This window comes from Pleuronectes platessa, chromosome 1 (assembly GCF_947347685.1).
Source record: "Pleuronectes platessa chromosome 1, fPlePla1.1, whole genome shotgun sequence".
NCBI classification, from domain to species: domain Eukaryota; kingdom Metazoa; phylum Chordata; class Actinopteri; order Pleuronectiformes; family Pleuronectidae; genus Pleuronectes; species Pleuronectes platessa.
In genome coordinates, this window is record NC_070626.1 from 16,467,223 (window position 1) to 16,494,616 (window position 27,394).

Genomic DNA, 27,394 nt, shown 5'->3' on the forward strand with positions numbered 1-27,394 from the left:
CCGTAATCCTGAATCTCCTCCCACAACCCAGCTCCGGCAGATTGACTGAACACATCTGATTATGTTTTCAACAGTGCGAAAATGCCCCGAAACTATGTGCCAGCTATATTCTTAATGTTCTCCAAATCTTGTCAAACACAGGAAAGCCCCAGTATGAGCTCTGGTTTTAGTTCCAAGTTTGAGGATCACGGTTAAAGCAGCTGAGCAATTTGAAACCATAATTTAGCAAAAAAAAAGGAAAATAATATGTCAAGCTACAGGTCATCTGCGGATGCTTGACCCCTGCAGTCCTGATTTACCCCAATTTAATCCAATAAACCCCCATCGCCTCTGCTTCACTTGGGCTCTACCTTCACTCCCTCCTCCCTCACTCTCTCTTTGGCTCTATGATTATGTAACACTGCAGCTCTGCAAAGCTGCTGATGTGACAGATCCAAGTACCTACACACACCCAGTGATCAGCCAGATCACGCTGTGCTCTCTGTGGCTGCTGTGCCCAGCTTCTGCCACCACTATCGATGTGTGGCATTGATTGCTGGCCTCAATAGTCTATTGAACTCTTATGTAATGTCACTGGAGCTGAGCCACAGTGTCTGCTATGATTGCCTGCGTCTAACTTTATTTTATCATCTGTCACCTTCTTAACCATCGTGTGTGTGTGTGTGTGTGTGTGTGTGTGTGTGTGTGTGTGTGTGTGTGTGTGTGTGTGTGTGTGTGTGTGTGTGTGTGTGTGTGTGTGTGTGTGTGTGTGTGTGTGTGTGTGTGTGTGTGTGTGTGTGTGTGTGTGTGTGTCATTGGATGTCATACAGGAGCAAAATAGGAGATGGGACAGTGGCAGACAGGGAGAGGTAGCCGGCCTGCACCACGTGACCTCGCCAGCTGTTGCTGTATACTGGTGGGAGAAAGAGAGGGAGAGAGGGGGAGATAGAAGGGGGAGGGGGTGGGGGGAGAAATGCGAGGGAGGGTTTCTGGATCTCGCCTGTGCACAATGTGACTGGTGACAATCTCTTGTTCTGCAGAGGGAGGGAGAGAGGAGGCAACAGGGGACACAAACACACACACACACGCAGAGAGGGGCAGGGATGTGAAGAGGGTGCTCATGCACGCGCGCGCACACACACAGACACACACGCACACCTCCTGATTCAGCGGAACAGATTTATTCGTCACCTCTCCCTGCAGCAGACTCACGAGGCGCGCGCCTGCTGCAAAACACCAGGCAATCCCCACACAAACCCTGCAGCGTGCACCTGCCCCGGCCCTCCTCATCCCACCACCACCACCACCGCCAATCGTGTGTCTGAGTGGATTAACGGCTCTGGTGCAACCCGGACTGCGGCTCACACAGACGCAGGAGCTGGCGGAGCTGGAGACGCAGCGGGAGTGATGGGAGAGCCGAAGAGCGACGACTGCATTGAGGATGCGCCAATCGAGGAGCTGCGGGACAAATAGATAGAGGAACAGCCAGAGCTCCTTCTTTCTGCATCTCTGATCAAAAACTAAAAACAAAAACAAACCTACAGCTCCTTCCATCCCTGCCGCAGGGACATGGTCATCATTATGGGATAGATGCACAGAAAAAAAAGCAAGTCCTGCCCGTTGCCATGGATACCAGCACGCGAAAATTCACAGTGCGGAGATGGTTCTCCATCTACCTGAAGAACAAGGCGGCGAGGAGCAAGAACAACACCGGCTTCTGTCAGCTGGAGGTGAGTGCGTGTGCGCGGGGGCAAACCTCTGAGAAGGGTGAACGCCGGGAGGCAGGGTCACATGCACGGCTGCACCATGCATGAGAATGTAGCTGTGAAGTAATGGGGGGAAAAAACAGCACCGGGCTCATTGTGTGATGGATGAAAGGGTGAGAGGGGACACGCTGCGCACATGGGAGTGGGTGCGCGTTGTTTGGCTTGTGGAGTCACTGCAGCGTCATTACAGCTGTTGCTCTGCGTGTCCGTCAGCACAACAGAAAACAGAGGAGGCAGAGAGACAACGTGTTTTCATACAGAGACGTGGGGGGGGGGGGGGGGGGTATGGAAATGAAGTCAGGCAGAAACACTAACAAGCGGCGAGGCGGGCACGTTGACAGATGAGTGGATACAGGCAGATTGATTCAGTTCACGGCAGCAGTGGGGGTCTATTTATAGCCCAGTCAAACCAGTGAGGAGAGATGTGCAGTCTGCAGCACGCCCACCTGTACGTCTGGGATATAAATAGAAAAGAAACTCCCCTCCTCTCTGCTTTGTTGTTGTGCTGCTGCTGATGATTCAGCTTGACGGGCTATCTACCTGTGTGTGTGTGTGCGTGTGTGTGTGCGAGCGAGTGAGTGAGTGCTTGTTCTCCTCACCAGCAAATGTCTGCCTGCTTGCGTTTGTTTACCTGTTTGTTTGGTTCGACTGTCCGTCTCCATCTGTGAGGAGATGTTTTGATGCTCCGTGCGTGGATGCTCTCTTTTCTCAGAGCTCGGGGTCAGCTTCATATCCGCATCAGTAGATGTTGACGGAGCTGGAGTCGAGGCCTTGAACCTGTTTCTTTCAGGCTGATGGATGTCACTCTTGCTGCCATGTTTAAGGAATGAAGTGGTGATTAATCTTTTAAAGCAGATGTCTACTCGGCTCTCTGCTGGCTGAAACTCACACCTCAGGCCACGTACCAATGCTGCTGAGCACACTATCATACACTGCAATGCTCAAATCAAAGAGCTACATTGAATAGTAACTCCAACCTGACGGGATCCCCCCCGGCCATCACACCCAGGAGTCTGCAGTAGTTGTTATTTCATGATATACTCTGTTCATTAAATACTCAGTACATCTGCACACCTGGAAGGTTCAATGACATCTCGCAGAGTTGTGGTGTCCACAAGTAAACATCTGTCACATTATTCAAAATACCTGTGTGGTATTTCCCGCTACGATAGATGTGAACTATCTGCAAAGAGCTTCTCTCGTCTTGATGACCACGTCAGGCCATTTACAGCTCAGTTTTGTCATCACACAGTAGTTTCTAGTTTTATTTGTCATATGCAAGTAAACATTGGGTCAACAGGACAATGAAAGGTGTTGGACAAGAAGAAACCAGTCAGCTCAGCAGTGCAACAGTTAAATTAAAATAAAAGCGCCTGCTATTCAAAAAAAGTCAAATACAAAACTACATACATTTAAATGTGAAGTGGGACATTTGGTGCAAATGAGCTAACACATTTAACTGTATAGAGTGTGTGTGGATAGTTATTGCACCCTGTGTGCATCAGTTGTTTCACATATTTCCAGATAAAGTGCAAACAGGCAGGAAAACAGCTGTGTAGAGGGTTGTTAGTCATGAGTTGACTGCAGGTCTGGGATCCTGATGGCCTGCTGGTAGAAACTGTTCTGAAGCCTGGTGGAGCGTGCAGTGCTGCTCCTGGACCTTCTGCCAGATGGTAACAGTGGAGGAACAAATGTTCGCTGATCTGGCTCGGAGCACTGGTTGGTGCAGCCAGCTCAAGGCGCAACAGGAAGTACATCTATTTGCAGCATTGTCTCTATCACAGGTTCCTCACACACTGTTGGCATAGCAGGTCCAGTATCTTACCCAATGCCACCTTACAGGGGAGACTGGGATTGGACGTCTGGTCTTGTGGTTAGTGGACGACCCACTCTTCCTCCTGCGCCAGGATACTTACCATGATCACAGCCACACTTTGGAAAACAGTGTGTTGGAAAGTTCAAACCCAACCTGACATGCTCAGTTTTTAGAACGTGGCCCTTTCATTTTAACACTTCTCAATAATAAACGTTACCTTATTTAAATAATGTAATCACTATGAACTGAAACAAGCCTGAAATTAGAAGTGTAGTGAAACACTGTTGTGAAAAGTGAGTTGAAGCAAAGTTTAAAAATGTTAACAGATAATTCTTTGGCATCCCAGATGTTGCAATCTAGGGTGTGGATCTGCAGTTACTGTCATGTCAGCATATTGGTATTCCTTCAGCTTTGTCTCCTCGATGAGCATGAGCTCAGGAATATCCCTCAGGGATTGTACAACCTTTTTTTTGTTATTTCTTTTGAGAAACTTCTTTTAAACTATTCATCTCTCCCCCATTGAATTTTAGTCCTATACATTGCTTGTTGCATTCTTCTCTTAAAGGAGAACTGTAACAGGAAAAACAAACGAGCTGTGCTATTAACACAGTGTCAAAAACTTCACACTGAAGACTGACACTCACAAAGGAAGAGTAGATCTCATTCCATGATCAGAAGAGGTTTCTGACAGTGGTATTCACCTGCTTATTAAAGTCATAATGTGTCTGTGGAACTTGAAAAACAATAGGGAACACTGATTCACTGCTCACAGGAGAAGTGACTATGTTCCCACGTGCAGCTTGACAAAGAAATTAAACCAGATTTATCACATAGGACAAATGCATTAACCCCAATGCAATGCAATCGTTTTCTATTTCAGCACCATGCCAAACTGCACATGTGAACGTTTCAACCAAGTGCCTCCACTCGGGTGGGGGGGGGGGACGACCTCACGGGAGGAAGAACCACAAAAATCTCATAATCCTGCTGCTGAAGCTCATGGAAGCTGTTAGAGCTAAATGTAATTTGAACGACTATCTGTCACTGATTACTGACTCCCAGTAAGCATTTCATACTGGATTGAAAGTGGGTGTGAAGCTCTTATCATTGAAAAGACGCAGCCAGCTTCACACAGGTCCAGTAGATCATCCCACTGACCGGTCTGAGAGGTGCCTCAGGTCAGCAGCTGATCTTTCACCTCACTGAGCAAACTGAATGGACCGATAACATTAAGGGTTCACTTCGCTGCCGCTGACCTCAGCCCACACCTACCAAGAACATCATGGCTCGTAAATACCCAGCTCTGTGTGTGTGTATGTGACAGAAAAGGCTATTTTATTATCGTCTTTGTTTAATCAGCATTACTCTTTGATTGACAGTAGAATGTGTTTGGATGGACATTTCCCTAAATTTCCTCCATCACCTTGACCAAGTCTTGTTTCAATTTCTGCATTTTTTCTCTGCTCTTTCTTGTTGTTCTGGCCCTTTTGTCGTAATAAATCGGAATACATCATCCATTGTGTTTTCTCTATAGGATGACAGCATACTGAAAGAGATCGACATCAGCCACCATGTCAAGGAGGGCTCTGAGAAAGCAGACCCTTCTCAGTTCCAGCTCCTCAAAGTGCTGGGGCAGGGCTCCTATGGAAAGGTACGGTATACAGGCTGTCGACTGAGACCTACATACATCAAACCACATCTCATCACACTGCCAGGCAGGCTGGGGATCTGACTGAGGGTCATGAGATCAGTGCTGACACCGTGGGCCTGACATTAACACACCAGGCCCAAGGCTCACTGCTACATGCAGGCTTTCCTATGAGGCTTATTATAACTAGGCTGGGCGATATAGCTTAATAATATATTGAGATAAAAACACATAAATATATATACACACATACATATATTGTATGTATAAATTGATACATGATTATTGATATTGCACTAGTAACACATTTGCATTCTCTGTTTTGATGTGACTAACAATTTCCCTATGGTTTCTTCTATTAACTTTAATCACATAAATGGGCTAACATACTACACAAACATTTTCAACTCATGCTGTTTGTTAAATGTTATAACAGCCTCTTAGAAATATAAACTGTTTCAAAATCTTCTGAGTCAGAAAACGTGATGATGTCAGTGACGGTGATGATTTCTCAGGTGTTTCTGGTGAGAAAGATCCGAGGGGTGGACAGAGGACAGCTGTATGCCATGAAGGTCCTGAAGAAAGCCACGCTGAAAGGTAAACACGAACATGCTAAGCTACAAACACTCTGACATGTTGAGAGCAACCCAGTCTCATCAGAAAACGTTCAATGGCAACGTTGGTCCACTTGGAACGACGTTACCATCTCACAATCTGGCCTCTCAGATTGTGAGATGGTAACATTTAGTCCTCCCATTGTTTTGCATTGGCGTGTTCTCAGGTCACGTGACTTTCAAGCTCCCGTCTGCGGAGAGGAAAACATGGCGGAGATTCCCTGTTTTTTCAGATAAAAATATAATTTTGTAACTTAGTTTGGGCATAAAAATACATTCTGACACCATTTCTAGCGAGAAATGTGCTCTTTGCTTCCACAGTCTTCAGCCAGTTCGTGCTTATGATAAATATTTTAATAGTTATCACGCATGTGTTTATCGTTGCTATGACGGTTGCCATGCCACCACGGCGCAGCGTGGTGTTTAAATCACAGTCCCTGCGTGATGTCCTTCAGTGATCGTGAATGTTATTCATGTTATATAATAGTAATATTTGAGGCTAGATTACATCTCTAATGAGAAGGAACCTGCGAGTCTGTTCATACCGAGGCCGGCCCGAGTGCGCGAGCCGAGCGGCCCGAGTGCGCGAGCCGAGCGGCCCGAGTGCGCGAGCCGAGCGGCCCGAGTGCGCGAGCCGAGCGGCCCGAGTGCGCGAGCCGAGCGGCCCGAGTGCGCGAGCCGAGCGGCCCGAGTGCGCGAGCCGAGCGGCCCGAGTGCGCGAGCCGAGCGGCCCGAGTGAGCGACCGGCCCGAGTGCGCGAGCCGAGCGGCCCGAGTGCGCGAGCCGAGCGGCCCGAGCGGCCCGAGTGCGCGACCGGCCCGAGTGCGCGACCGGCCCGAGTGCGTGAGCGGACATGACGTGTGGCTGTCGTAAAAACCCTATTTGTAAACAACCAGTCCTTTTAACTCGGGGCTACGTCATAAACACGGCGCGCTTGGAAGACCACGATGTCATCTTCCTTCTGTCAGGTAAGTAGTTTATTGTTTTTAAAGATCGTTACGATCTAGGTTTACAGTCCGAGTGCGGAGAGAGTCCGTTAATCCACACTATAGACGCTGTTCATCAGCTAATACGCCATTGTTAGCCACATGCTTCAGCCCACGGTAGCCTGTGCTACCTGGGAGGTGAATACATGGTTGTTGAAAACCAGTTCAAGACGCTTAGCTCATCATTGAGGGACGCTACAATATAAATATAAACATGAATTTGATTTATGAATGCTTTAGATTAATAAGGAGTGTATTTCTCTACTATTACTCCACAATATCAGGTCAATTTGGTTTAATGTATAGGATGCACTATGACAATAATGTTTTCATGTTATGGAGTTGCGATTCATTTGATAAAACAATTGCTATGTTCTGTTTTTTAATCAAGGAGGATCAAAGTGAAGCTACAGGAGTTTCATTAACGTCAACAACTTGGACCGAACGGTTTGTTTTGCTTGATGAAGAGCAGGAAGGGCAGCCTGGAGAGAAAGAGAAGCCGGGTTGAGCCCACTACCATCATCCACATACCACGAGGAAGATGAGGGAGAGAAATGATCCTACCATTAAAGAGGTACTTTTAAGTTACATACCAGAAAAAACATTTTATATAATTTGCCAAATATACATTTTTATTAAATCCCCAAAGTACGCTTGCTGAAATACAAGTTAATATCACACTGAAAGAATTTTGATCAATCATGCTTCCCTGCTGTGATTGTTTAACTGGGAAAACAACTTTTTCCACAGGAAGGCAAGTAAATTTAAGGAATACATGTGCAAAGTTTTCCTCTGTTATGTATAATGATGACCCCCATCAAACATAATGTTAGCAATCTTTACACCTTTTAATTTATACTGATTATTTCTGTCTACATGTGTGAATTTGCCTTCATTAGTTTCAGAAAAGAGCGATGATGTATCGGTCAGTGGGCGGCAGCCCGAGACTCCGCAAACTAGTCTGTAAGCAAAGCAGACAAAGGCATCGAGGTTGCGGCCTGCCATCATTGTTATTTTGCTTAAGGGACTGAATATGTTTCATGCAGAAATATTAGCATTTCCCTTATATCTACCAAAACTGCTTGTTTCACAGACTGCAGTTTTGTTTTGATCCGATGTGGTGTGCAAATACAACCGTATCTGCAATGGGTTGTGGGGCATTAACATTTGTAACTCTAATTTTGTTACTGTTCAGGTACTGTGGAAAAATGTGTGTCATTGTTGTACAATGTCCTTTGACTCTGTTTACACAAGGTTAACACAAAAAGGTTTGATTGTAAAGTGATATTGGTATGAATTCATGTTATTCTCCTCTTCACAAGAAACAAACAATCCAAATTACCTGCAGAAAGCCCTTGATGGACGCTTCAGCTGCATCGTCAGACTGGCCAGACAGCAAGATGCCAACTTTAATGCCAATTTATTTGTGTAACATTCTGTGACCAAATGTATAGATAACTTTTTGTAGATTGTAAAAATAGATAACCCATTTATTACAAAAAAACTACACTAGAATTACCGCACTGCGTTGTATGACTCCGCTAACCAGTGCAGTGTCCGTCTACATATTTCTACATATTTTCTCTCATATAAATGACACTGTATCTCTTGACAACTGAAACCATAAGATGAGGTCAGTGTGGCCTTGACCTTTTTACTTTAAGACAAATACAAAGTTAGACAATCCGAAAACATGCAGTTATGCCTCCGGCGACTCGCTATTGCAGAGGCATTAAAACTGTAGTGTAGTAGATTGGATTTTATTGGTGTTACATTGGACATCTTGTATGGGTACACCAAAAAATATATTTGGTTTCACATTCTAGATGGCAATAAGCAGAGTCATCAACTCAGGAAAAATATTTCTGTAGAAAAGAAAGCCCTGTATGTGTGTATGTATACATACACACAAACGCACTATTGAGACGTTTTGTTTTTTATCATATATTCTCAGGCAGTACTGAGTCATTTACTGAGAGGGGACGTGAGGGCCTACTCTGCGTGCTCAGAGTTCAAGCCCAGCAGGCTGCAGCGGGCCTGACATATTCTGGAACAGCAGCACAGTCTTTGGATGACTCCTCTGAAGATGAAAACATGGCGAGGTACTTCTCCACTGATGAAGAACTGTGAGGGCTGTGATTAGCTACACTCTCTTGCTACAATGCTACTCATGCTACTCCCTGGCAGCCTTAGGAAGGCATTAGCTTGCTGTGTGGTAGCTGTTAGCTTCAGCATTTTTAGTTTTTAGTGGCCTGTCTGACGTTTATGTTTAAAAAAAAATCAGAGGGAACCATCTTCATAATTTAACACTATGGTTTGTTTGTGTCCTTCAGTTCTTCTCAAGAGAAGCAGTACAGGTGTGCCTCAGCTCCACGGTCCCTCCTGCAGCCTCCGCTCCTGATGCTAACCTCATGTCTCCATCACACCAAGCAGCAGACCTGGAGTGACAGACCTTTCTCCAGAGCTGCCCCCTCCCTCTGAAACCCCCCTCTCCAAAACACTATTTGTGTAGTTTTTAAAGTATTTTTTGCATGAGAATTGTTGATCATATCATTTCCAGCAGATGCCTTAATATAATGTTTGTGCACAATAAATGACATTGATCATAACATAATGGTATTTCCTTGCACTTCTACACCATGATATTGTCAGATAAGATGCTGATTACATTAAAGCAGTGAATGCTCTTCTTTAAGCAACATAAACAAACAATGATCCAATGAATCTGAAGTAGAATGGGCACATTACATTCTGTAGAGAATGCCTCAGTTATGGAAGTCAGAAAATAACTTTCTTTATCTGAGGTTCCAGTCATTTATAGTCACAGCAAAGCACACAGGTCTGGTTGTCTAGGGACACCCATATCATTGTTTAAGCTGTGTAACATCAAGTTTGTGTTTCAGTGCAGAATTAGTCATTAGTCAAGAGTTCACCCTCTTGTTTACATTAAAATTAGGTGACCCAGATGTTTCACAATGCATCTGATAAGGTCTTATGAGAAACATTCTTAACATTAAAGAAATCAACACAGAGGCTAGCAATAGATGTTTGACTTTAATCCGTAGCTGGTAATCAGCGGCCTGACTTATTCAAACACATTAATACTACAATGAATAAGGCAGGGGTTTTCCATCAGAAATCATTTCTGGGACATTAATTTAAAAGATCTCCAGTATAAGCAAATGTGTTCTAAAATTGGTTTACATCCAAGTGTGAGGCTGTCCTGGCACATGGAAATAAGATATATATATATTGTTTGTATTAACTTTCCCTCAGTTTAGTACTTGCACTACTTGAAAAGCTCTATATAAATAAGATGTATTAATGTTTATACATTGCCCTCTAGTATATGTTTTCCTAAAAGTCACTGTAGATACAGAAACAACAGTATGGTTCAGGTGACAGTGAGTGGAATGTGAAGGTAATTTCAATGAGCTCAAGAGAAACATAACGTGACGATATAGTTGATTTCTGATAGATAATCCCTGCCTCATTCATTGTAGTATTAATGTGTTTGAATAAGTCAGGCCGCTGATTACCAGCTACGGATTAAAGTCAAACATCTATTGCTAGCCTCTGTGTTGATTTCTTTAATGTTAAGAATGTTTCTCATAAGACCTTATCAGATGCATTGTGAAACATCTGGGTCACCTAATTTTAATGTAAACAAGAGGGTGAACTCTTGACTAATGACTAATTTTGCACTGAAACACAAACTTGATGTTACACATCTTAAACAATGATATGGGTGTCCCTAGACAACCAGACCTGTGTGCTTTGCTGTGACTATAAATGACTGGAACCTCAGATAAAGAAAGTTATTTTCTGACTTCCATAACTGAGGCATTCTCTACAGAATGTAATGTGCCCATTCTACTTCAGATTCATTGGATCATTGTTTGTTTATGTTGCTTAAAGAAGAGCATTCACTGCTTTAATGTAATCAGCATCTTATCTGACAATATCATGGTGTAGAAGTGCAAGGAAATACCATTATGTTATGATCAATGTCATTTATTGTGCACAAACATTATATTAAGGCATCTGCTGGAAATGATATGATCAACAATTCTCATGCAAAAAATACTTTAAAAACTACACAAATAGTGTTTTGGAGAGGGGGGTTTCAGAGGGAGGGGGCAGCTCTGGAGAAAGGTCTGTCACTCCAGGTCTGCTGCTTGGTGTGATGGAGACATGAGGTTAGCATCAGGAGCGGAGGCTGCAGGAGGGACCGTGGAGCTGAGGCACACCTGTACTGCTTCTCTTGAGAAGAACTGAAGGACACAAACAAACCATAGTGTTAAATTATGAAGATGGTTCCCTCTGATTTTTTTTTAAACATAAACGTCAGACAGGCCACTAAAAACTAAAAATGCTGAAGCTAACAGCTACCACACAGCAAGCTAATGCCTTCCTAAGGCTGCCAGGGAGTAGCATGAGTAGCATTGTAGCAAGAGAGTGTAGCTAATCACAGCCCTCACAGTTCTTCATCAGTGGAGAAGTACCTCGCCATGTTTTCATCTTCAGAGGAGTCATCCAAAGACTGTGCTGCTGTTCCAGAATATGTCAGGCCCGCTGCAGCCTGCTGGGCTTGAACTCTGAGCACGCAGAGTAGGCCCTCACGTCCCCTCTCAGTAAATGACTCAGTACTGCCTGAGAATATATGATAAAAAACAAAACGTCTCAATAGTGCGTTTGTGTGTATGTATACATACACACATACAGGGCTTTCTTTTCTACAGAAATATTTTTCCTGAGTTGATGACTCTGCTTATTGCCATCTAGAATGTGAAACCAAATATATTTTTTGGTGTACCCATACAAGATGTCCAATGTAACACCAATAAAATCCAATCTACTACACTACAGTTTTAATGCCTCTGCAATAGCGAGTCGCCGGAGGTATAACTGCATGTTTTCGGATTGTCTAACTTTGTATTTGTCTTAAAGTAAAAAGGTCAAGGCCACACTGACCTCATCTTATGGTTTCAGTTGTCAAGAGATACAGTGTCATTTATATGAGAGAAAATATGTAGAAATATGTAGACGGACACTGCACTGGTTAGCGGAGTCATACAACGCAGTGCGGTAATTCTAGTGTAGTTTTTTTGTAATAAATGGGTTATCTATTTTTACAATCTACAAAAAGTTATCTATACATTTGGTCACAGAATGTTACACAAATAAATTGGCATTAAAGTTGGCATCTTGCTGTCTGGCCAGTCTGACGATGCAGCTGAAGCGTCCATCAAGGGCTTTCTGCAGGTAATTTGGATTGTTTGTTTCTTGTGAAGAGGAGAATAACATGAATTCATACCAATATCACTTTACAATCAAACCTTTTTGTGTTAACCTTGTGTAAACAGAGTCAAAGGACATTGTACAACAATGACACACATTTTTCCACAGTACCTGTCGTTCACTACTGAACTTCTGACACCCATTACTGGACTGTGTCTTCCTGTAGAGTGGTGATGTTCTCAACGTTCTTTTCACAGTCTGTCAAAACAAAATTAGAGTTACAAATGTTAATGCCCCACAACCCATTGCAGATACGGTTGTATTTGCACACCACATCGGATCAAAACAAAACTGCAGTCTGTGAAACAAGCAGTTTTGGTAGATATAAGGGAAATGCTAATATTTCTGCATGAAACATATTCAGTCCCTTAAGCAAAATAACAATGATGGCAGGCCGCAACCTCGATGCCTTTGTCTGCTTTGCTTACAGACTAGTTTGCGGAGTCTCGGGCTGCCGCCCACTGACCGATACATCATCGCTCTTTTCTGAAACTAATGAAGGCAAATTCACACATGTAGACAGAAATAATCAGTATAAATTAAAAGGTGTAAAGATTGCTAACATTATGTTTGATGGGGGTCATCATTATACATAACAGAGGAAAACTTTGCACATGTATTCCTTAAATTTACTTGCCTTCCTGTGGAAAAAGTTGTTTTCCCAGTTAAACAATCACAGCAGGGAAGCATGATTGATCAAAATTCTTTCAGTGTGATATTAACTTGTATTTCAGCAAGCGTACTTTGGGGATTTAATAAAAATGTATATTTGGCAAATTATATAAAATGTTTTTTCTGGTATGTAACTTAAAAGTACCTCTTTAATGGTAGGATCATTTCTCTCCCTCATCTTCCTCGTGGTATGTGGATGATGGTAGTGGGCTCAACCCGGCTTCTCTTTCTCTCCAGGCTGCCCTTCCTGCTCTTCATCAAGCAAAACAAACCGTTCGGTCCAAGTTGTTGACGTTAATGAAACTCCTGTAGCTTCACTTTGATCCTCCTTGATTAAAAAACAGAACATAGCAATTGTTTTATCAAATGAATCGCAACTCCATAACATGAAAACATTATTGTCATAGTGCATACTATACATTAAACCAAATTGACCTGATATTGTGGAGTAATAGTAGAGAAATACACTCCTTATTAATCTAAAGCATTCATAAATCAAATTCATGTTTATATTTATATTGTAGCGTCCCTCAATGATGAGCTAAGCGTCTTGAACTGGTTTTCAACAACCATGTATTCACCTCCCAGGTAGCACAGGCTACCGTGGGCTGAAGCATGTGGCTAACAATGGCGTATTAGCTGATGAACAGCGTCTATAGTGTGGATTAACGGACTCTCTCCGCACTCGGACTGTAAACCTAGATCGTAACGATCTTTAAAAACAATAAACTACTTACCTGACAGAAGGAAGATGACATCGTGGTCTTCCAAGCGCGCCGTGTTTATGACGTAGCCCCGAGTTAAAAGGACTGGTTGTTTACAAATAGGGTTTTTACGACAGCCACACGTCATGTCCGCTCGCGCACTCGGGCCGGTCGCGCACTCGGGCCGGTCGCGCACTCGGGCCGCTCGGGCCGCTCGGCTCGCGCACTCGGGCCGCTCGGCTCGCGCGCTGGCTCGCGGGCCGGCTCGCGCACTCGGGCCGGTCGCTCACTCGGGCCGCTCGGCTCGCGCACTCGGGCCGGCCTCGGTATGAGCAGACTCGCAGGTTCCTTCTCATTAGAGATGTAATCTAGCCTCAAATATTACTATTATATAACATGAATAACATTCACGATCACTGAAGGACACCACGCAGGGACTGTGATTTAAACACCAAGCTGCGCCGTGGTGGCATGGCAACCGTCATAGCAACGATAAAAACATGCGTGATAACTATTAAAATATTTATCATAAGCACGAACTGGCTGAAGACTGTGGAAGCAAAGAGCACATTTCTCGCTAGAAATGGTGTCAGAATGTATTTTTATGCCCAAACTAAGTTACAAAATTATATTTTTATCTGAAAAAACAGGGAATCTCCGCCATGTTTTCCTCTCCGCAGACGGGAGCTTGTGAGTCACGTGACCTGAGAACACGCCAATGCAAAACAATGGGAGGACTAAATGTTACCATCTCACAATCTGAGAGGCCAGATTGTGAGATGGTAACGTCGTTCCAAGTGGACCAACGTTGCCATTGAACGTTTTCTGATGAGACTGGGTTGGTTGAGAGACAAATTATTAATATCTAGGAAATGTCAACAAAAAAAAACTCAATAAAAGCTGAGTTCATAGAGAAGTCTTAGCTTCCTATGCCCGAAAAGCACTTTTATTTATATATTTGTAGCATCCAACAATATTTACTTATTGTTGGATACATGTTATGTTATTTTCAGAGTGACCTACATTCAGGAGGATTTTAGGTACAACATGTTCATTCAGGAAAACGTTGTCATGGTTTAACCGTTTATTGCAAAAATGGGAAAACAGTTCAACTTGGCTCTATTCTTTGGACGCTCTGGGGATTAGCCACGCAGCTAAGATTAAAAAAAGAGAACACAAGTAAAAAGGAGGTATTTCAATGGGCCGCTTTGTTGAGAAGACAGGCTGCGATTGGTGAGGGACTGACGAGCAGCCATAAACCAGTCTGTGGCTGACAGCTTATGACAGCTGGGCACAGGACTCCGTGTCCTGGGTGAACTTGTACAATTTGTACTTTTGATTCAGACAAACTGGTTTGCGTTGAATGGGATTATTGTAAACAAGGAGGTGCTGTAAAATCAGGCTGAGATGGCATGTGCTGATTTGGTGTCTTTGTAGAAGCCTTAATCCTCTTAACCTGCGGCCCCCAGAATTTAAATAGTTATGGTCTCCACCTGTCAAAGAGACAGATGCTGCAGTAACACTGTGACGGTAGTTTCCACTGCAGAATAGACCCTGGAAACGCTGGGATGTATCTAATCCCATCTCCACGTTTTCAATTACCTAAATGCAGTTTCATCCTAAATATAACGTACACACGGTATTAGAGGCCGGTCACATTTGATCCGCATTTAGACGGAAGGAACTGAATGTAACGGCATTAATCAGATTGCACTTTGCCCACTGTGTCCTGTCTAGTCCGGGATCGTGTGCGGTCTAAAATGGAGAGAGACATTCTGGCAGAAGTGAACCATCCATTTATAGTGAAACTGCACTACGGTAAGTCTGACTGACAATTCACTATTGCTCTTTATAAAATAATGTGTCCCCATATGGTCCAACCCAGAAAAAGAATGGTACAGTCAATGTTAAAGAATTGGACAGAATTTATTTAAAGAATACTCCCCTTTAAAACACATTCAATCATACAAACAACAGCATTGCACGCACAGCTACTAGACCAGACTTGAAGTAAATTAAAAGCTCAGACTGTTTGTCTTGAGATTAAAAAAAAGGAGATGACCAGAGGCAAAGGAAAAACAAGAAGAGGAAGATTATTCCAATCAGAGGGAGCTTTGCATTTGAATGAACTATGTCTTATTTCTTTAGGAATTCTGAGTGGATCTGAACCAAAAACTGTTTCAAATAAGGAGGACAATTGAAACTCATTTGGCATTGCCCTCTCGATTTGTGTTGCAACCAGTGAGGTGATTTGAATGTAAAACAGTGTTGAGTTTCACAGTATCGACTTCTCAGGACGAGTATACATTTAAACCAAGCATTAAGCAACTTAAATTGATTTCCTGTGGTGTTTTAATGAATGAATAATTCTGAATGTGAAAGAGAGTTGCAATTCTGAGTAAAAGGTGTTCACTGATCAAACATTACAAATTTGATCAAGCCACCTTTTTGCTTCACATTCACATCAGATATCTGCGCAAACCTGACAGATCATATCTAGAGCAGAGATTCATGGATTGGATGAAAATGAAAAAAATAAATTGTTGTGATGCTAATTGTGTGTGTGTGTGTGTTTGTGTTTGTGTCTGTTTGTGTGTGTGTCTGTTTGTGTGTGTGTGTGTGTGTGTGTGTGTCTGTGTCTGTATGTGTGTGTGTGTGTGTGTGTGTCTGTTTGTGTGTGTGTGTGTGTGTGTGTGTGTGTGTGTTTGTCAGCCTTCCAGACAGAAGGGAAGCTCTATCTGATCCTGGACTTCCTGCGAGGAGGAGACCTTTTCACCCGTCTGTCGAAGGAGGTAGGTGTGGGGCTGATTTGGCTCCTTCTCTCTTTCACCGTCTCCACAGAGAAAAAAACACTTCCAAGCCTTTAGTTTCAATGTCTGTCATATATATTATATGTAACACTGATGCAGAATCAATAGGAGTGACTATACCTGCCATCACTCTCCTTGTCAATGCTGTTTTGTTTTGACCGTCACCTTAATCACTTTGATACTGATGCATTAGCCTGTCAGTAAACACACGACCCCACAAGTGACAAGCAATTGTTTTCTATTGACCTGTCCCAAACTAACCCAGTTCTATCATATTTGATACTTATTCCTACCTTTGAAACATTTTTGAATATTTTGCCGATGTCTTTTTTTTATATTTTGTGTTTCATCGTCATGTACCAATTCTCCTCAACATCTCTACCTGTTCCAGGTCATGTTTACAGAAGAGGATGTGAAGTTCTACCTTGCAGAGTTGGCCCTGGCCTTGGACCATCTACACAGTCTGGGCATCATCTACAGGGACCTCAAACCTGAGAAGTACGTGAGGCTCCCAAATGGCGATCCATATATTTTACAAAATTATTTAAAAACCGGATTGTAATTTTAATTTCACCCAACAGTATTCTCCTGGATGAAGAAGGAAATATTAAGATAACAGGTCAGTTCATCCAATCGCAGACTACCGCTATATTATCTTCTGCTTTTGTGTCTTTATGTGTTTTTTCACGACATAGTTCTGTCCCCTCTCCGTCTCTCAGACTTTGGATTGAGTAAGGAAGCCATCGACCATGATAAAAGAGCTTATTCCTTTTGTGGAACAATAGAGTACATGGCTCCAGAGGTTGTAAACAGGAGGGGACACACGCAAAGTGCTGACTGGTGGTCATTCGGGGTGCTCATGGTAAGAGTTTAAATATTGACTTCTTATCTTAAAGGTTCAGTGTGTAGAGTTTTGGGACATCTAGTGGTGAAGTTGCATGTTGCAGCTGAATACCCCTCACCTCACCCTCCCCTTATGAAAGAGACTCCTGGCAGCCTTCAGTTGTCATAAAAATTCAAAAAGGTGTTTAGGTTTGTCCGGTCTGGGCTACTTTAAAAAACATGGCAGCTCCCGTAGAGAGGACCCGCTCCTGATGTAAATATCAACTATTTAAATATAAAGGTTCCATTTTAGCATAAACAACAACATTTCTTACAATGTAGATGAAACATACTTGTGAAAACATCACTGGGATTATTTTATATTTCATTCTGCCAATAGATCCTTTCACCTAAATCTTACACAGTGAACCAAGCTGTACGAGTTTCATGTTTTGGGTGCTGTAGTGTATATTTATGCCTATTATTAAAAACACCAGACACATGATATAATAATATACATATGAGACAGACTCCGCCCTTTGATAATTTGCTGGTTCACAATTTTTTTTAAATTTTTACTTTCTTCCAGCAATAAATGTAATATCATGTGTGGCAGAATGACCCCATCACTCTCAGTAATCATGAATCTGCTTGATTCTGCTTGGTTTGTTAGTCTGGTGGCTTATTTGACTCATAATGAAAAGGAGATTAACGTGCACTGACAGCTGGCGGTTACATCAGGCCAGCAGGGAAGGTGTCACCCCCTATCTGCCCTTGGCAAGTATTTGGAATTAAGAAAATTCAAAAAACAAACTAAAATAAAAAAAACAAGTCTCAATTGCGCTGCTGAACTACACAGGGGTTTGAAAACTGAAGAAGGAAGAAGTATAAATGAAAACAGTATTTATGGAAAAAAATTGAGACAGTATTTCAGACGTGCTGACAGATTTGTTGCCACTCATAAAAGTCATCAGGCTGTTTGTGAGCTCCATTAATCTATACAAGGACAAGTTATGCGTTTTATAATTCTATATATTTGATTAATTTTTTGTGGAGTTTGATATAATTTATTTATGTATATCTAGCTAGTGATGTAATATTTAGCATTTTACTAGTTGTCAGTCCCTGTTTTATGTTTAGACTAATGCACAGTTTGTTGGAAAAAACTTATTTGATTTTCTCGAAATACAACATGATCTACTATTAACTCGACTATATTTGTCTTACATATGGTGAATAGACATACGGGTGATTGATATAGTGTTGTTTAGTTTTGACACAAAATGATTATTAATGTATCTTTGTGTATTTAAAAAAAAGTTTTACATTTAAGTTATGAAGACAATGTTAAACAATAAGGAGAATACAACAAACAATAAACAAGCTGCCAGATCTCAAGAAATACAAAAGACGATCAGAAATTGTCATAAAAGTCCAGAAGTGGGTTGAGGGTCAGTCCATGTGATAAAAAACTGGTGTGGTCGAGGAAGATCCAGGCAGAGGACCAGAAAAACCAGAGTCCTGTCAGATCAGGCAGAGTGCAGCACCATTCAGTGATAAACAGTTAACAGTGTAATAAAACATAAGCAATATATTTCATTCTTAGACTCTCTCTGCGAATCTGCTCGATGAAGGGTCCCCAGATCTTAAGAAACTTAAAGTGGGAACTTGACAGAGGAAATTTCTCTGAGGTGTAAACATGAAACCATGTGGAAATACTATCAGGAATTAACTGTGTGCTGTAAATTTCGCTGTATTGAAATACTTCATCCAAAAAACTCCTAAACTTGGGGCAGAACCAGATAGTTCACTGGTTTTAAATAAAATATCAAAGCTCTAACAGTTCCTAATGTTGCAATGAATGAACCTTGCATTGAGTATAAAGGTGTGACACAGTTTCCAGCTGACGTGTTCTGATGCTCTGTTATCGTCTGTGTTCCAGTTTGAGATGTTGACAGGATCGTTACCATTCCAGGGGAAAGATCGAAAGGAAACAATGGCCTTTATTCTGAAGTAAGCCTCAACAAACTGTTTGCATTCATTATTGTTATTCTTAAAGCCTTTAATTCATCACCAGTTCCCAATAAAGTGTCTGGATACAGGTTTTTTAAATTGTTGAGTTTGAAATTGTTTAACAAAATGTAACGTTTAATGTGTTATGTTTCATAAGTGTCTTGTTCTCAGTGTCTGAGGAGATAATGGTGGTTTTTCCTTATACACAGCAAGAACAGGAAGTAATTGCATTTAGCTTGTATATTTTGATAACTTCCTCTTTCCCACTGCGGCTTCTTTTCTATGTCGTATATTATTTCTCACACTATTGGGTGTTCATACTGCGAGTACATTAACATGTTTCTTGTTTTGTCTTCACAGGGCGAAGCTGGGAATGCCTCAGTTCCTCAGTCCTGAGGTGCAGAGTTTATTAAGAGCGCTCTTCAAGAGGAACCCTGCTAATCGACTAGGTAGTGTATTATTTGGACAAACAGGCCGGTTAATATGGAACAACTTGCACATAAGTCCTGGGGACAAAAAGCTACACGCCTCCATCCTGGTGTAGTGCAATTATATTCAACAAATCCGTCCTGTTAATAGTTATGATGACGTCCCTTAAACAATAGAAAAGCTAAAGCAATGGTTTGTGTTTCACAGCATTACATTACATTACATATCACTTAGCTGAGGCTTTTATCCAAAGCAACTTACGGTAAGTGCATTCAGCGGCCACATCTACACGACAGCTCTGTGAAATGACACCACTCGTGTCCAAGCAGCCGAATCCTTACTGTGGTCCGTTAGAAATAATAGAAACTGTTTTCCTTCTCCCTGTGTGTCGATTCAGTTTATAATGACCCGGGTGTTTTTGCCAAACAGATGTACCATGAACAATGACACCATTCTCTCCATCTGCCTCTGTCTGTGGGACTGATAGGTGCGGGACCAGATGGAGTGGAAGAAATAAAAAGACATCGCTTCTTTGCGTCAATAGACTGGATTGTAAGTACAATGTGTACGAATATTCTTCATTCAACTTCATTTTAAGGCCGTACATAGCCCTGTGTGTTTTCAGTGACACTTTATAAAATTATGCTGTTAACTTGTATAATACAAATGTCATTATACACAAGCTGCATTGACAATACAGAAAAATAACTGCTCTCTGGATGCTTTAGTTGATGTCTCATATCATCGAAATCCTTCTCCATCCTCAAAGTTTAAGTTTAATGTAAAAATCTCCAACTTCCCTTTGTGGGTGTCTTACCCAACTTGAGTGTAACTAATCCTCTTATCTTTAATAACCTTTCTCACACGGAAAATGTGTTAATGTGCAAATGCTCCGGCTCCAATCATCGCCCTTTGATAGCGTCATTTAACCTTGACATCCACCCGACGTGCGCTGCTTAAAAAGGATCATTCTTCCAGCTATGAGCTTCTATTTAAGAAGCCTGTCAAACATCGCAGAATCATGCTGAGGGACTCCATTTGTTCATGCTGAATTTTAAAGCTCTTCCTTTAGGCGCTGTGTTACATGTCAGCAACATTCATGCTGCAGAGGCCTTACGCTGCCCCCCCCCCCCCCCCCCCCTGACACGAGCAACGCAGCAAAATGTCATTAGTGAAGAGCAGTGCACTTATGTAACCACTCTATATGGGATGATTTCAGGGTTTTAATAACATCATTTTGGACAGTATGTGCTTCAAAGTGTGCGTGTGAATACCCCTGTGTGAAGAATAAACATCAAAATGTATAGTAACCATACTCCCTGCATATTTATCTATAGTGTAGATACATGTAGATTCTACACCAAGCAAAAAATAACTTAGAGACCTTGTAGTCAAACTGTTGAATCCATTTTTTTGTCAGAGATGTTCGGAGGCTCTGTTATTCCTGTTTATCCACTGTTGTGAGAAGTGATGCACTCTCCACCATTATCTGCTTCACGTGCTCACTAATCTCTGCCCTCGCCACCGGCTCGCACATTAGTCCTCACCATTACTTTTACTACCTACTCGCCTCCTGCCAAACACAACATTTTCCTATTTACAGATGGTGTTGTGGCTTGATGTGACAAGCCATCAGTAAGAGGCTTACCCTCTCCTCCACACTATGCTAATTAAATCACCGCGCAGCATCAGGCCCAGTGAGCCCTCTCTGCGTCGCCATCATCTCAGTGTTTATCGGAATCTTTTTTGACTTTTTCTTAAAACTTTTTCTTTTAATTTTGAGGAATTTCTTTCATAGTTCCGATGAGAGTGACAGAACCGGGAACGTCTCAGCAGCTGAGCAGCACAGAGGATGTCCAATGTAAATCAAATAGTAAATATCAGTGAACATTAATGGTCACAGACCGACCATGAATAAAGCTTCAGCAATCTTCTCCCTATGGTGCTGTTGTCTGCTGCGGTTCTTTAATGTGTTAGCATCTGACGTTGCAATAGTGACATCTGCAGGCCATACTTAGTATTACACTTACTCAAAGAAAAACAGTATGATCTGAATTCTCGTCTGGTACATAATACGCAGAGCAAAGCTTTCATTCGGCAACACATTACGCTACTTAAAATAACATGGATACTTTTTTATCACTGTCTTTGAAATCATCATCCAAACACGCCAAATATTATCTTCTGGTCAAGTTTATATCCACATTCCTTATTTTATTCACTTCTGTTCAGATTAAAGTTTATTTATATTCTCTTAACTTCTCATTAAGTTTTAAGATCTGTCTGTGTATCGGATGTGGAACACAAGTCGTATAATCCAGTGACATTATAAACAACCACTTAATGCTTAAAGTTGTGTTGGTGACTCTTTTCACGATACTTTAACATTATGTTGTCTTGTAACGTTGCTCCATCTGTTGTTGTTGTTGTTTTCTGTAGAAGTTGTTCAAGAGGGAATTGAGGCCTCCTTTCAAACCAACTGTCGGGAGACCTGAAGACACTTTTCATTTTGACCCCGAGTTCACCTCCAGAACACCAACTGGTAACCAACACACACACACACACACACACACACACACACAAACAAAAATCATAGAAAACTATTGTGTTGATATTTGCATCTTTGTGTGTTTGCATTTCCAGATTCTCCGGGCATCGCTCCCAGTGCGAACACACACCAGCTCTTTCGTGGTTTCAGCTTTGTGGCAACGAATCCGAATCAGGAGGCCAGTGTTGCTCCAGTGGCGACCTCTCGTCAGGAGGTCAACAACATGGACCCCATCGCACAGGTAGCTGTGTCTTTAAGAAAATAGCAGATGTCCTGACCACACCTTATTTAATACTGACACACACATTTAATAAAGTCATTGAGTAAATCACTGAATTAAACTCTGTGGCACATAAACAGTCTGTATAATTAAGGGACTTAATGTTTAATGATGCTCACATTTATGACTGTTACCGTCATGGCCGACCGTCAGCTCCCGACTAAACAAATACTCACGCACCTAATAACTCTCTGTTCTCTGTGTTGACTTCTGTTCCCCGCAGCATCTCCGAGGTGACGTAGCGTTCAGCGAGGTTTACGAGCTGAAGGAAGAAGTCGGACAGACCGCGACCTCCGTCAGCAGAAGGTGTCTGCACAGAGTTACTGCTGTGGAGTATTCAGTGAAGGTACTGGACACTAAACCTCGTACAAAGTGTGTAGATGTACTCTTCACTTTTCAGTTCAGGTCAGCGCAGGGTTAAACAGGGAGTGAATGCAGTGCTTCAATAAAAGGTAGAGCTCTTTATTGTGGACGATGGCAATAAAAACAAAAAGGCACTGACAAATATCCTCTAAAACAACACAATAAAACAGTTAATAAATACATTAATTAAATCTTCCCAACCTAGTCTCTATATCCTGGATGAGTGAACCATTACGGGAGGAAGTTTGATTATTAAACAAAGCCTCTGAAACAATCTGCTAAGTTCATCCTGACCTTTAGAATATTCAGTTATTCACAATGTTTCCTGTTTGTTTCCAGATAATTGAAAGAGCGAGGAAAGATCCGTCAGAGGAGATTGAGATTCTGTTGAGATATGGACAGCATCCAAATATTATCACCCTGAAGGATGTAAGTGTAACACAGCCACACCTCACAACGGTATAATGCTGTATAACTGTTAAATCCAGTGAGAAACTGTAGCTCTTTGTTTACCACATCATTAAATAGAGGACATCATCATTTTCCTTCAGCATTTTAATAAGCTACATTTCTCTCTGTAGGTGTTTGATGATGGTCAGAGTGTTTTCCTGGTCCAGGATTTGCTGAGAGGCAAAGAGCTGCTGGACAGAGTTCTGACGGTGCCAAGTTTCACAGAGAGAGATGCAGCAGACATCGTCTGCACGCTGGCCAAGACTGTGGAATATTTACACTCACTGGGGGTGAGACGGAGACACAGAGGGAAAAAAGATATTCTTTGGAACTCTAGACATAGGACTTCATGATGTTGTTATACTTATTCGCAAAATACTTAAAGTCTCTGCTTGATTTAGAAGATTCAGTGGCAGTAAAAGCTCTGTGTTGCTCTGTGAAGGTCCTCTTATGTTCATATGCTTTTGTCTGTGTATATCTCCCCCTTTTCTAGGTGGTGCATCGAGACCTGAAGCCCAGTAACATCCGCTACGCCGACGACACCGGACGTCCAGAGTGCATCAGGATTTGTGATCTGGGATTTGCCAAACAGCTCCGAGCTGAGAACGGCTTGTTGATGACGCCGTGTTACACAGCTACATTCATGGCTCCTGAGGTGCATCAGTCGTCTCAATCACAACAAGTGTCTACATCTATAAAACAGCCATTCAAAAATACATTTAAAACTGATCTCACCCTGAAATGTTCATGTGTGTGCAGGTTCTGAAGAAACAGGGCTATGATGCAGCCTGTGACATCTGGAGTATGGGGATCCTGCTCTACACCATGATAGCCGGGTCAGTTTAGAGTTTGAAGCTCCGCCTCCTACTGTAGAACACATATGTTTTCAATCAACCCTGCTTTGGGGGTTATTTCTACTAATCTTCCGTACAGTGGGTTTTATCATCTCTGGATTTATTATGTCAGAGGTTGCACATTTTAGAAAGTCCGCTATACATCTGACTTTTATCTATATTTTTCTTATTCACCAAACTTTTGTATTGCACTCTGTAATTTTTATCTTCACATTGGTCAGGTTCAGCCCGTTTGCCAGCAGCCCTGAGGACACAGCAGAGGAGATTCTGGCTCAAATCGGCTGCGGGAAAGTCACCATCACAGGGGGCAACTGGGACCTGGTGTCAGATGCTGCCAAGGTGAGAGTTGAATATTTTTGGGGGGAAATGTAAAGATATAAAAGGGTTCTGTTGCTGATATAATAATACAATTACTGTCTAAATATACTAACTCCACATGTGTGTGTCTCCATACTGTGTGTGTGATAGGATATTGTGATTAAGATGCTCCATGTGGATCCTCACCAGCGCCTGACTGCTCCCCAGGTACTACATGTATTATGACGTATAGTGTGACTTAGTGTGACCTGTTAGGTTATAGGTCAGGCTTGCTACTATTTGATGAGCTGTTGAAATATAACATCATGAAATCATCATCACTCTGCTGATTCTCAGGTTCTCCGTCACCCCTGGGTTGTAGAGAGAGAGCAGCTCTCTGACAGAGCTCTCACCAGACAAGACGCAGTCACCGTCAAGGTAAGACCATTTGTGCGCATGTGTGTGTGCGTGTGTGTGTGTGTGTCTGTGTAGATTACCATTAGGATGAGCATATTATAGCTGTATTAAAACAATATCAGTGTAAATCTAAATATTTGCGAATGAAAATATAGCAATTGCATTAAATTAAAAAACAAACCAATAATTTTACTCTTTAAACCTCCGGTAGTAGCCTAACTTCATATTCGTTTTAAAAATGAAAAGTGTAGCATAAAGATGAGGGTTTCCTGAAAATAAAACACTTTCATATTTTTTTTATATATTCAAATATATTAATACTCTGTATGCAGAGATTGAGCTTTGAATTTATTTTTAAATATACCATCTGTACTTAGGTGTTTCAGTGTTTGACTACAAACCCCATATTGCTTTAAATGTATTAATCTTTTAAAGTTTGTATTCTGCAATTATTTAAAAAATGTCTTTATCTCATAAATATATACTTGCTTGGTTTATATTAGCATTAGTAAAATGAACTGCAATGTAATATACTGAAATATGTTTGTGTAAGTGTCCATAAGATGGAGCTGTTTGCTAGTTATTGAATGCTTGTATATGGGACCACAATGCAGTAATTTCATCAGTGTGATCTAACGTCCGTTTGTGTGCCAACAGGGGGCGCTGTCGGCCACCTACTCTGCTCTGAAACGCTGCACTCCCACCCCCATCCTGGAGCCCGTTGAGGCCTCCAGCCTGGCCCAGAGGAGGGTGATGAGGAAACTGGGGAGTCCGGAAGTTAGTTCAGACCCTAAAGACAAGGAGTAACTCCAAAGAGTTGAACCGAGGCCCAAAACATGAGAGAAGATCTACTCTTATTTTGAAAAGCACAAACCTTGTGACGGCAGGCTCGCGGGCCGATAACCTGAATGTAGCTGATCAGAGAAACCAGGATATTCAACTCATGTGAAATCTACCAGAGACATGGTGGCAGGTTTTTAAATAAACATTAAAATAAAATTTACTAGCCTTGACATTTAGATCAATTTTAAATCTTAAAATTCTAAATATGATACTCTGTGATCTAAGATCCATCACATGCATCTGCATAGAGAACTTGACAAATATATATATATATATATAATAATGACCTTGCCCTCCAGACATTTCCATAGTCTGATCATCGTATAAAATTACCATGGATTTCTATCCATATTTACTTATATTTTATTCATACATGTCAGAATAAAATTACGCTCTAGTGCAATATATATATACGGATGCACTGTTACCTGCCTTGATCCAGCTGGAACAATGTCCACCACAATCAGAGATCAACACTTTACTATGCTACATGACAACATGCCAAATAAGTTTCCATGTTCAGCACATACATGTACGTCAGCCGGAGGTCATGGACAGATACACGTTAACGCCATCTTCCAGCATCATGACTCTCAAGGTTTTTTTGTCCTATCGGTCTTCTTAAACTTGCAGTTATGCATGTTACAGGCGTTAATATTCTACCAAAGGGAGTTGTAACAATACCATTGAAGTCTTACTGTTCATAATAAGCGTAATAATTTCACTGTATCTTCCAGAAATGCAGCCTTTGCCTCTTGTAAAAAAAATATGATGTTTATTGTGTCACTGCTGCACTTCCCAGTCCAGGAGGATCAGTCACGTACTGGGGTGACAACACTTAGTTTGTTGTGCGTTTTCATAACATATTCGAGACGTCATTTGGCTTCAGAGTCGTCATAAATCTGGGGAGCAGACTCGTAACTCTTCAGCCTGTGCTACTTTGTATTATTTAATTCAGATAGTTCATCATTCTGTGTGTGTGTGTGTGTGTGTGTGTTTGTGTGTGTTTGTGTGTGTGTGTGTGTGTGTGTGTGTGTGTGTGTGTGTGTGTGTGTGTGTTTGTGTGTATGTGGGCTCAGCAGTTGACTCCTGTGTGCTATTAGTGTCTGAAAGCCAAAACGTTAGTGTCAGAGGTTTGTATGAGCTATCTGTTGCGGCTGCCCCCGATTGTACCTAATGAGCTGTACAATCACAAACACGAGGTAAGACTGAGCGGCGCGGTTGTGCAGACGGGAGTTAACAAACCTGTGTGTTGGTCCAGTAGCAGTGTTGTACAGTTTACTAGTAGGAATCCAGATCATGCCGCCCCACAGTTTAATAAGCATACTTACCGCTCAGAGGCAAAACAAAATATATTGTGTGTAACCAATAACCACTGTAGCGGCATTTCCTGTACATATATTTTTTCCCGATAGACAAACAGTTTGTGTTGTGTTGCGCTGCTCGACTGTGCGAGGGGGAGCTGGGGCTGATGCAACTATGAGTATATGCAGATAAAACTCTACATAGTGTGTCATCGAGGTAAAGCTGTAAATACTGTACTGTTGAATTATTTTAAGAGGTAAATAGGTTGCGATCGTGTAAATATACTGTTCTGCACAAGCATCAGCAAACACTGACACTGTACATATTGTGGTTGCAGATATACTAATGGTACATGCAGCGTAATACTGAGATGTGCATCCATTGCTCAGAGTGTACATACTGTCTATACCCCGGCCAATCAATTAAATAATTGGCTGGAATGCCAAAGTTTTATAAATAAAGGAAAAGGACAGAAAA

The 27,394-nt window shown here is 42.0% G+C and overlaps 1 protein-coding gene across 1 annotated transcript; it reads left to right on the forward strand.

Annotated features, from left to right (window-relative positions):
• Positions 1–1,172: 1,172 nt before the first annotated feature.
• Positions 1,173–27,394, forward strand: LOC128455679 (ribosomal protein S6 kinase alpha-2). The gene is made up of 22 exons (XM_053439478.1): positions 1,173–1,709; positions 5,096–5,212; positions 5,725–5,806; positions 15,224–15,304; positions 16,199–16,278; positions 16,688–16,794; positions 16,878–16,915; positions 17,016–17,158; positions 19,061–19,131; positions 19,492–19,580; positions 20,048–20,112; positions 22,000–22,102; positions 22,204–22,349; positions 22,612–22,734; positions 23,091–23,180; positions 23,333–23,491; positions 23,695–23,856; positions 23,961–24,037; positions 24,277–24,394; positions 24,524–24,580; positions 24,710–24,790; positions 25,427–27,394. The coding sequence occupies exons 1-22, from the start codon at positions 1,605–1,607 to the stop codon at positions 25,574–25,576; spliced, it is 2,244 nt and encodes a 747-aa protein (XP_053295453.1). The 5' UTR covers positions 1,173–1,604; the 3' UTR covers positions 25,577–27,394.

Coding starts and splice junctions, on each gene's coding strand:
- LOC128455679 (XM_053439478.1), top strand. CDS start 1,605: ATGGATACCAGCACGCGAAAATTCACAGTGCGGAGATGGTTCTCCATC. Junction 22,350..22,611: donor ACATGGACCCCATCGCACAG/GTAGCTGTGTCT, acceptor TGTTCCCCGCAG/CATCTCCGAGGTGACGTAGC. Junction 24,581..24,709: donor AGCGCCTGACTGCTCCCCAG/GTACTACATGTA, acceptor GCTGATTCTCAG/GTTCTCCGTCACCCCTGGGT.